Here is an 11,661-nt window from a genome sequence, read left to right on the forward strand (position 1 = left end):
TGGGAGATCCTGTCAAAATTGATGGAATTATGAATACAGACAGTCTGATTTTGATCCACACAATGGCACGCAATGTCATTAAGAAAGTGTCTGGTTGGCATGGTTTCATTTATTAAGCACCTCAATGATCCTATCCACATTGTCAATACAGTAAAAGCATGCCTGGATGGAAAAACACACAATGGAACGCAGTCAGTCACAGACTCGCCTCCCCAGAGCTTGGACGTGATTGAATCATAACATTATTGAATCAGTGTGGGATTCTTGACAGAGAACAGAATAAAAGGCAGCCAACATCCCAAGAAGAGCTTTTAATGTCCTTCAAGAAGTGTTTAGACATATTACCATCTCCCATTTTCCTAGAAAAAGAAAGAATTGAGGGGTAGGTTAAGACTTTTGCACAGTACTGTCCATCTGATTGAGCTGATTTCACCAAAGCAAATGCAGGACATTTGCATCCTACAACCACATGATGTCACATGAAATGTAAATCACATTTTAAATGAAAAGTTTGTGCTTTCATCGCATCCTTTTTTTTATATGTTTGTTAGTCATGCATCCTAAAACATGCGCAGCTAAAATAAGGCCCAGACGATCATGAGGCCACAATTCACAAAATCCCCTGTTGTTTATAGTCAGCCACTTATATGTCATCTACTGTAACCTAAGAAGAAAATGTACAGAAAATAACAACAGATGTGATGTATTTATAAAAATGAGGCTGACAGTATTTTCTGCCAAAAAACGCATCTCTTCAAAATTTCTCACGTTTGAGAAAAACAAACACATGGTTGCATAATTTTGACGAACAGACATTTCCATGTAAATTGATTTCCAAACGTCTTAGGTAGTGGTCATACAGGAAATAGAACATGTGTGATCAAACTATGAGTTCAAAGGAGATTCAAACCACAGTCCCTGCAGTTTTACAGACCCAAGCACATTCTCAACAGGCATAAGAGGAAGTGGGTAGGTGCTTTCACATGAATCACTTGGAACAGCTGGGGGAAAAAAGTGGTCTCAAGTCAGTATAAATACCCCACTGAGCTTCTTTGCCACAGTAAACGACTGTGAGCCAACAAGTATGATCGCTGTGGTGCTGCTGCTGGCGCTGGCCGCCCAGTCCTCTGCTAAGCCTCTGTCATCTGAAGACATTGACAAGCAGCTTTTAGCTGAGGTAAGAGCTCTTATTCAGTCAATATCTAGCCTTCAACTGGCTTCTGTTTTATTTCTGTTTTATCTGGGGTTTTTGTTACAATGAGCATGAATGTTTGATCTGGAGCTTTTCTGATTTTTAAATGAGCTTCACATCACAGTTCTTTGTTCTGTATCAAACAGAAATACCTTCATCGATTCTATGGCCTTCCAAATGGTCTCCAAGGTAGACGGACGTCGTCAAATTTCCTTCAAGCCAAGATCAAGGAAATGCAGAAATTCTTCAAACTGGAGGTAAAAGACCTGCAACTGACAAATAAAGGCTATCTCATCTCTCATCTCAAAAATATAACCAGTAATTTCCAAAGAAATGAAAAAAGTATATTCCCTATTAAAAGTTTACCATTCAAAAGTTGAATATTATCAGGGAATCCAGCTTCTTTTCAGCTGCTCACAATAACAAAAGTGTTAATCGAAACGATACATGTACTCACATGACATATTCTCCACTATCTCTTTTACTTGTAAAGGTCACAGGGAAACTAGATGACAATACTTTAGCAGTGATGAAGGAGCCCAGATGTGGCGTTCCAGACATTGGGGAGTACAACCACTTCCCTCGACACCTCAAATGGGAAAATAACAACGTCACATTCAGGTATGCATTTAGGTGCCATAAAGTAACAGGTGACATAGGTATTTTTGCTCAAATGTATTTTATTCACCAGCTTTCCCCTGCCTCATATCCTCTGATGTTTCAGGATAGTGAATTACACACCAGATCTGAAGAAAGAAGATGTAAACAAAGCCATCCGCAGGGCTCTCAACGTTTGGGCTGACGTTACTCCTCTGACTTTTAAGAAGCTTTACAAGGGCAATGCAGACATTATGATCAGCTTTGGATCAAAAGGTACACAAACTATTGATTGAATTCTGATATATTACAATTGAATTGAACACAAGTGTTGAAGGGTTGCTGTGGTGCATTCCTGCTCATTGTCTACCCTTTATTCTGCAGAGCATGGAGATTACAACCCATTTGATGGACCTGATGGACTGCTGGCTCATGCTTACCCTCCTGGCCAAGGCATTGGAGGAGACACTCACTTTGATGAGGATGAACACTGGACCAAAGATTCATCGGGTAAGAATTATTATAATTAGAATATTGAGCAATATCTAAACTTTTTCCTAGTGATAATTACTATTATCCAACAATATTTTGAATTCAACATCTTTTTCTTTCAGCTTACAACCTGTTTATAGTGGCAGCCCATGAGTTGGGTCACGCCCTGGGGATGTCCCATTCCACAGACCCAGGCGCACTGATGTACCCCATCTACACCTATACTACAGGCTACCCGCTGGCTGAAGATGACATAGAAGGAATTCAAGCCCTCTATGGTAGGAGTACTGTACTGTTTGACTGTAAGCTTAACCTATAGAAAACTGAGGACTGGTTGTCATCAACAGCAGATTAATGCCACATGTCCATCAACCACAGGTCCAAACCCAAATCCGAAGAAAGTGAAACCAAGGCCCGACGCCCCAAAAAAGTGTGACCCCGAGCTAACTTTTGATGCTGTCACAGAGCTCAGAGGAGAAACCATCATCTTCAAAGACAGGTACAACATGAGCCTGATCAGGTTCTTCATCACTCTGGAAAGATCTAACCACGATATCTAATCTATAACCACTCGACACAATCTATGAACAAGAGTTCCATTTTCTGCCTAAGCTCTACCAAAATAAAAGCTCTGTAAATTCTGTGCTGTTCATCGTGCTGTTTTTTCACACCTCATTTCAGATACTACTGGCGTATTCATCCTCAGATGGTGGAGCCTGAATTGACTCTGATTAAGTCCACTTGGCCATCTATTCCCAAAAAAGTAGATGCAGCTTATGAGAACCCAGAGAAGGATTTGGTTATGATATTTAGTGGTGAGTACTTCACACTTTCTGGTCATTTCTTAAATAAACATTAGAGTGCGTGTACATCGTAAACCTATTCCACGTTTCACCAGGGATCCAAATGTGGGCTTTGAATGGATACAACCTTGTGGATGGTTACCCAAAATATATTCATAAACTTGGTCTTCCCAAGAGCGTCAGGAAAATAGATGCAGCCGTGCACATCAAAGACACTGGGAAAACTCTGCTGTTCACCGATGAAGACTACTGGAGGTATGTGGAGACATAGAAGTGATTGTAATGGTCACACTGCAGCTTTGTCAGTGATCAGACTCAACAGTGTTGAATGACTAAATGGTTATGTGTCACCCACAGCTATGATGAAGCAACAGGGACCATGGACAGTGGCTACCCACGATCCACTGAGGAGGACTTTCCTGGAATGGAGGATGAGGTCGACGCTGCTACTTATCACTATGGTATAATAAAGTCACACTCTGAGTAGAAGCATCCAAAGGTACGATTTTTATCCACCAGTACTGATACTGATCTCTGTTTTACAGGATACTTGTACTTCTTCCATGAACACATGCAGTATGAGTACAGTTACAACTCAAAGAAGGTTATTCGCATCCAAAGGGCCAACTCCATTCTCAACTGCTGATGAGAAGGACCACAGAATCCAGCGGCGACTTATATTGATTTCAATTAAAGCAGGCTTTGAGAAATACAATACAAACTACCACATAAATACATATCAAAATGAAATGTGGAAAGATAGCCCAGTGTATGAGCAGGGAAACTTCAGAGCTTAGAAGGAAGAACTCAACTTTATAGAGATTTTTATTTTAACTATAGTGCTGGACACAGAATGCTGGAAAATTCTATAGATATGTTTTCTCATATTTATTTTACAACAATATATTTGTTCCAACTTTTATTTTGGATGTCAGGATCTTCTGGTAAAGTTCTTTGAATGCTTTGTGAACTCAATATTTGACCGAACAGTTTTTGTGCTTCCTTTGACTTTTTCAGTTTTTTTACTTAATTCAAATAAAGTTTGATTATTGATGAATGAAGTCATGTTTTTTACTTATTATTATAATAGTGGTACACAGGGGGATTAAAAACGTCTTACATATTGAAGGAATATGAGAATTTGACCCTTCTATGGTAGGAATCTTACAACCAAACTTACTGGAATTATTATTATTATTACTATTATTATGATACAATATTAAAGAGGAGTAGTAGCGGTGGTTATAAACTTCCCACATGTTGGCAGACTGTGTTAGTGCGGTGTGATCAGTGGGCTCAACTGATAAAAAGCTAAAAGCAGCTGGACATCTGTTGCATGGTTACTTATAACAACCTGGCCATGCATAATGAAATGCAGTCAGACAGATGAACCCGTTAATAGGTTTATTCATAATCCTCTTCCAGGCATCTGTAATGATTCCTGGAGCCTTCGAGTGAGCTAATAGATGATTTAAGTTTGCAGAGCATTGTGAGCTTGTGTTGTTCAGGACAAGCTGCATTGCACTTACTTGTTGTATTGTGTCTTAACATGTTGTGCAAAAAAGTGATTTCTGATGTGTCTATGTGTTTTATGTATAATTTCTTTACTTATACTCATAAATAGACTGTAGTGAATAGGATTCATGATGGGATTAGATAAAAAAAATTCCTATTTCCTATTTCCTGCCACCCTCTACACCAGATCTATCTTGAAAAAGACATTAGGAGTTTTGATGGTGCAAATTTCTGGCTCAAAATGACTCAAAATCACAGAAAAAAAACAAAAAATAAAAAACAAAAAAATAAATTTTTGGGAAAACGTTTGTTGTTTTTGGCACAACAGAGGCACTGTCCACTTTATTAAGATCTTTTGAAACTTTTACATGCAGTTGCTTATATTTTTCACTAGAGGGCACTCCTATTAAAAGCTTGAGTGCTTCACAGCCCACTTCAGAATAAAAAAGGTTGATTTGATCAGACTCCCAAATGACTGCTATGCTGAATTAATATGCTAAATCATGTCAATACCTGCTGCTTAGATTTCAGTCTCTACACCGCAAAGTGCCATCTAATCCATTCCTCAGTGTACAGAAAAAAAAATGTTTTTCAGAACAAACAAGGTGCAGTCTGAACATTGGCTCCTGTTAATCAAACAAACTAGTCAGTTACACAGACGATCTTCCTCCTCCAACCTGTTACAGCCGGCTACCTGAATAGAGGGTGTAAGAATAGCAGTATTAAGAAAAGCAAGGATTCGTGTCCACTGCATGAGCTGTCCACTTTTGAAAAGGTCACCAAAGTATATCTAGTTGTAGTTTAGGAAACAGTGCAGTCCCAGCCAAGCAGGATAATCCACAGGCTCAATCATGTGGACATAATTACAGTGCAGTGAAGCAGTCACCTCATTTGCTCATTTCCAAAGTATTGCGATGGTGTGTGCTGCGTCACCGGTTAACAAATCCTGTGTGCGTGTTCTGATGTTCAGCTATGAGCGCCAAAGCTTCAGCTTACAGAGACGCAGAGGATGCTGCTGAAAGAAGCATGATCAAAATAACTTTATGAAATTATCTCTGTGTGTCCAAAAAGATGTAACCACTTACATTTGATATGTAGCTTTTCTGTATTTTAAGTAGAAGTAATCATTTTTGGATAGTATCAGTGCAAAGAAATCATTTAAACAAGAGAGCTCGTTAAGCAAACAGGCAGGCTGAGGGAGGCTCAGTAACCACTGTTAGAGCTGACTCCAGGCCTGTACTTGAAGTGGTTTGAAAACCTTCCATTTCCACCAGCCTTATGCTAAAGATCATGTTCAGAGAGGGACTGAAAAAAAAGCACAGCCAGTCCTGCTCAGCATAGATAAATGAAGCACTTACAGCCGCTCACTTTCTTGGATACATACACTCCTCAGGGGGAAATTGAACAAGCGAGCCTCTTGTCTCTGGATGTTTACTGACTCACTCTTACTCATAGTGAATCTGAGCAACTTTGGCTGTTGACTTTTAGGAATCAGTGCAACTGACGAGCATTAAAAAAACAAACAAAAAAAATCAAGTCCCCTTTAGTCCGTGTGGATTTAAAGGTCATGTAAGTCTCCTTTTTATCTCACTCCTGAGCACCTCTCCCGATCCTGCTGCAGTCAAAAATCATTAATATGAACCAACTCATCCAAAATGCAGAAGCGAGGATTTGAACCTGACTCAAATGAGGAGATCATAGCCTTGAATTTTAATATCTTTCCAGTGGTCAGGTTGGAAAATACTGTTGGCTGAAGAGCAGGAGGTTTAACCCCATGGCCCCACTGCTCATCTAGCAGCCAAAACTCGAGTGGGTGTGGTTTAGCCATCAGTGTGCTTGTGCACTGCACTGAACTCCCAAAAATTGACCATAATATCCATACCCATCTTTAATTTTGAAGTGCCCTCTTATTTAAAACAACTTTTCTTTTCTTGTTTTTGTTTTTTGTTTTTTGCTTCAGTTTGTCAGAGTGTAGCAGAAATTTGGTTTTAATCAGAACTTGAAGGTAATGGACAGAGACAGTTGAAAGAGATCAATCCCCCCCCCCCAAAAAAAAAAAAAAAATCAGAGGTGGTGTCCTCTGGGGGAAACCTTCGCAGCCCCAGCAGCTTCTGATGGAAACCAGATGGAGGAGAGAGAGAGAAGTAGGGCAGCCGTCTCAGGATGTATCCGTTTTCCTGTGGGAAACTCCGTCCAGACCACCATAATGAGAGAGGTGATGCAAGAGTCCTGCTGCCTCTACAATGGACTGATTTGTTTAAAAAAAAAAAAAAACTTGTGCACATTCGCTCCATGAGGCTGACGAAAATGTTCATTTTCTCAAAAAAGATGTGTCGTCTTCATCTTATGTCAGATATAGAGGCAACTTTCAAGTGACACAGCAGTTTGTGTTAAGCCTGATATAATCAAGCTGATAAATGTGGCCCTTTTAGCTGATGGCAAATATAACCCTTCTGTCTGTGTGTGTGTGTGTGTGTGTGTGTGTGTGTGTGTGTGTGTGTGTGTGTGTTCAGCTTATTTCCATCTGAACTGGCTGGTTCAGTATCACAGTGTTTATTTTCTGCAGCCTTCTGTGTGCTGCTGGCCACCTTGTCATTTTCTTGTTGTTCTTTTTCTTCCTTTTTCCACAAATAGAAAAGAAACAATCTGAAGGCGTGATGTTTGCAAAGTTCAGCGGCGCTGAAAACACACCGTCTGCAAGTTTCCACCCTCTGGATGCTGGAATGTGGAGAAAATCCAACTCTGCTCCACGCTGACCATCGAGAAGTGATAAGTCAGACCGGATGTGAGCTGAAGCAGTGTCGTAAATTCAGTAAACTGAACTCTCTGGTGTGGCGATATAGCTGGCAGCAGCCTTCTGAGATTACATTATGTTAAAAGGCTACTTCAAATATTTGTTTTCTGCAAATGTGCAAGCAGCTGTGCAATTAAAAAGTGTACAACTTTTAATGTAGGAACTGTGGGAAACACTGCACTGTCCTCCCATCAGGATACCAAGCCAAATTATCAATAATAAATGAATCCAAAATAAAATTCACTGTAAAAGGAAAGAGTTTAAAAGTCAAATCCACAAGTGAAAACGTTGCATTTACAAAGAATCATTATTCATAGTTTGCAGGCTGTTTTTGTTTCCAGCTCTCATTTGGCATGTGGGCCTCTTTGTAATCATTGCACTCAGTTGTCAGAGAGAGTAATACAATCCAGGATTTCTTCCTTAACGTGGAGAATCACCATCGTCTCTCATAAACGCTCCTACGCTGTGGACGAAACACAACCTGAAACTCTTTACAAAATAAAGGCCAACCTTCATTCACAACTGAAACCGAGACCAATCTATTGGGGTCATTTATAAGATAAGATAAATACTGCAATGAATGAGTAAATATAGTAGTTAAGGTTGGACGATCAATCTCCGACTCCTGTGTTGAAGTATCTTTGGGTCAGATACTAAACCCTGAATTGCCCCCAATGCTTCCACTGGAGTAAGTGCATGTGAATGCCAGATAAAAGCGCTTAGTCATAGATAAGAGTGCTGTAGAAATATGTGTGTGTGACTGGGTGATTGTAGTAGAAAGCCTTTTGAGTGCTCAAATTGAGTAGAAAGCCGTAGACCAGTACTTGTAATCTATATATGTAGCCATTTACCAGTTAAGTATAATCATGTTTTTTTAAACTACTTTTATTTCAGACAGGAATAATCTAAAATGTTTCAATCACGGCTTTTAATTATTTGTACACTGAAAGTGAAAGAAAAAGTGCAGCTGTGGCTCTGGACGTAGAGTGGGGCTCGGTAGGAAGGTTGACGCTTCAATCCCTGACTGTGTTTCAAAGCATTCTCAGGCAAGAGGCTGAACCCCAAGTCATCCATCGACATGTGAGTTTGAATGCTAGATGAAAGAGAATAGGTGGTGCAGTGAGTGTTTGGAGGCTCAGGCCTGGACTAGTAACCTTGAAACTTGAAAATCAGACCTGTTCCATGCACTGCTGACATGTGGACGAGTCCCACTGTGTCTGATGAGTGTGAAAATAAAGAAAGTATTTTTAACAGTCTGAGCGGCACTCAGGGCATCTGTTCAGCACAAGCAAAAATACACAAGAGCATCTGAAGATCTGAAGCAGCAAATCACAGCTACCTTGTTGCTTCACGGAGGAGTGATTTAGAGGAAGCTTTACCTCATGCGTAAAAGGCTTCCAATCAACATGTAGGTTGCAGACCGCTGTTTGAAACATCGCCCCTTTTTACATGGCAATCCGAGTTTAAACGTGATTTTTGTTGTGTCATTTGTGCACAATAATGCCGTGGAGCAGTACAGACTTCAGCAGCTTTAGTGGCTCTCAGAACAAAAAACAAGCAGCTCTTTGTGGCCTGTGACAAGTTGAGCGGATCTTTTGTTTGTCTGGAAAACAAAACCTCTGCAGTTTGCTGACACAGTACCTTGGTGCCTATTGTTACAGCAGCACACAAGCCTGAGGGCATTTCAAAGCATCCAAATGTCACTGCTGTGACATGAAAACTTGAAAACTGAAAAAAGAGAGAATAAAGAGTTAAAACCTCGCAGCGTTCAGAGCAATATGGGCTCATTGATGAAGCAAAAGTGGATTAGTTGCTTGGATGGCTTGATTCTCTGGAGGATTTCTCCGGGAAGGTCAAATTACATTTGTGTGATAGTTGTTCAAGCAAGAACAGAGTACTTAATAAAAACACCCTGGTTCTGCTTGCCTGAATTAATTATTCACAGTTCAAAGCTTCCCTCTGCTTTGAAGTAATTACATCTCACAGCCAGACCACTGCAGAGAAACAAGTCACTTCCTTTTGAATTCTTCACTCACGTGTCCTGCGCCACTGTGCCTAAAGTCAAATAAATATTAATTATCCTGCTTAAAGCCATTGCTTTACAACTTATGGGCTTTACAATGAGGAACAAAGAGAATGAAAAGTGGTAGAAGTGGCTGTGTCGAATCTGAGAGGCAGAACGTGAGATAAATCAGGTGAGGGGAGGGTTGTTTTTCTTGATGACGTGACTTCAGACTACAGATTAGATGAGATAAAACATGTTTAGATAGGTCTGTGGGGTTTTTTGTTTCCTTTTGTTTGTTTTTTTACCTTCATGGGAACTTAACTTTCTTTGTACCCATAAATGTCACCGACCTCCAGTTTATTTTTTTTAACGTCAAACTGAAAGATCTTGGTTGCTTTTCGATCTGTGAGAATCTTTTGCGTTGAGAGCCGTCTTGATTTCTTTGTAGCATAGATTCGACATGGTGCTGGAAACATTCCTGCATTTTGGTCCATACTGACACAGCGTCACACAGTTGCTGCAGATTTCTGAGCTGCATATCCACGATGTGAATTTACCCTATGCCACATCCTAAAGGAGCTCTATTGGACTGAGATCTGGTGACTGTGGAGGACATTTCACTAGTGACGTCACTGTCATGTTTGATATGATGTGAGCTTTGTGACATGGCGTGTTTCCCTGTTGGAAGCAGCCATCAGACAATGAGTACACTGTGGTCATAAAGGGATGGACATGGTCAACATCAATACTGTCTGGCTGTGACTTTTACACATTGCCCAGTTGGTACCAAAGGGTCCAAAAACCACCACTAGCAGTCTGAACTGCTGATACAAGGCAGGATGGATCCAGGCTTTCATGCTGTTTGAACGTCGCAGCAGAAATTGCAGACTCATCAGGCTGGGCAACATTTTTCTATTCCTTTACTGTCCAGTTTTGATAACACCGTGTAAACTTCGTGAACTTCATGCGCCGAGTTTCTGTCGTGTCACTGGCTGATTATTTGCATTAATAAGCAGCATATGTTCCACTGTGCATTTCCTTCTGAGACAAGGATGTACTAGACTGTGATGCATCTTACAGATGTCATGACAGCTCATTTCTGCTCCTTTTCAACACATCTGTGCATGCCCCTGAAGACACAGAGGAACATTGTTAGGCGACGGTGGAATGTGTAAACGGACACATGGTCTCCATCCTGGATAGCTTTCTGCTCAAGGTCTTATTCATATTTTCACTCTTAAACATGTTATTACACTTCACACAAACATTTCTGGACACTGGATTATATGCTTAAAATAAGTGTTATGATTATAGAACCAGAGGGATTTTTTGAAAGTGTTTAAGCTATTGTGCCACTACTGAATACAGCTGGGATTGCTTTCTTTTTCTTTTTTTTGAATTGCTTCCTTAGGTATAAACACAACACTGCATCACACAAGACAGGGGGAAAAAAAGAAGAAAAAAAACATCTGGAAAAGTTTTGTGCTGTGGGATCAATCCACTGAGGGTCCCACTCACAAGTTAGAACTGCATGACATAAGCAAACTTACCCATAAACCCTCTGTATTCTCCAGGTCATTTTTCAAGATGTAACACATGTGGTCGGCCTCTGATGCAATCTCTGAAAATCCGTTAATTAGTCACTTTTCTTCCCCCTTTGTTTTTGTTTTTTTCTTGTAGTTTGAACAAAGTGTCACAGAACACAGGACACAGTGTGACGTTTTTCCATCTTGGATACCACTTGTTGCCAAACACACACACAGACACACAGAAAATCTGCAAGCTGCCGTGTCGGACACCCACTTCTCTTTCCCCCTTTTCTCCTTTCTCAGCTCGGCTCCTTCGCTGTCACCTCCTTGGCAGGTTACCAGCGCACTGTGGCATATAAGCCTGACAAACCTTTGTGCGTGTCCCAATTTTTTTTTAAAAGCTATTCAGGAGCACAAGCGTGCCCGTATGGGTCTGTGCATGCGTGTAAATAAAGTTTCTGAGTTGTGAAAGCGACACAAACCGCAGAGATCTAAGCTTTTCCTCGTGTCCTGCAGAGACACACCCTTTGCTGTGAGTCAGGCACATATTGCACACACTTTCTATGAAAAACTGGAGCAAAATGTTAAATGCGGCACAGACACTGACACAATATTTCCTCGCATGTGATTCAGTTTTGAATGCGTTTCATTTCCTCGGCCGGTACACAGAATAATTGTTCCCATTCTTACGTCACAAAGAATTAAAGCAGTCAAAGGATGTAAGAATAGTCACA

General features: G+C 40.5%; 1 protein-coding gene across 1 annotated transcript; it reads left to right on the top strand.

Moving 5' to 3' along the window:
* The first annotated feature begins 1,069 nt into the window (after positions 1–1,069).
* Positions 1,070–3,730, top strand: mmp13b (matrix metallopeptidase 13b). The gene is made up of 11 exons (XM_085370052.1): positions 1,070–1,177; positions 1,339–1,449; positions 1,686–1,813; positions 1,917–2,065; positions 2,174–2,299; positions 2,404–2,559; positions 2,660–2,780; positions 2,963–3,096; positions 3,180–3,339; positions 3,442–3,545; positions 3,630–3,730. Exons 1-11 carry the CDS (start codon positions 1,085–1,087, stop codon positions 3,728–3,730), a joined length of 1,383 nt encoding a protein of 460 aa, XP_085226178.1. The 5' UTR covers positions 1,070–1,084.
* The last annotated feature ends 7,931 nt before the right edge of the window (positions 3,731–11,661 follow it).

This window comes from Diplotaxodon limnothrissa, linkage group LG14 (genome assembly GCF_057381915.1).
Source record: "Diplotaxodon limnothrissa isolate DT_005_m linkage group LG14, D_limnothrissa_male_GT1.1, whole genome shotgun sequence".
NCBI lineage: Eukaryota > Metazoa > Chordata > Actinopteri > Cichliformes > Cichlidae > Diplotaxodon > Diplotaxodon limnothrissa.

Excerpts from the sequence above, each read along its gene's own strand:
- mmp13b (XM_085370052.1), top strand. The coding sequence starts at position 1,085 with ATGATCGCTGTGGTGCTGCTGCTGGCGCTGGCCGCCCAGTCCTCTGCT. Across the intron at positions 2,781-2,962 it reads ACCATCATCTTCAAAGACAG|ATACTACTGGCGTATTCATC; the intron begins GTACAACATGAG and ends ACCTCATTTCAG. Across the intron at positions 3,097-3,179 it reads TTTGGTTATGATATTTAGTG|GGATCCAAATGTGGGCTTTG; the intron begins GTGAGTACTTCA and ends ACGTTTCACCAG.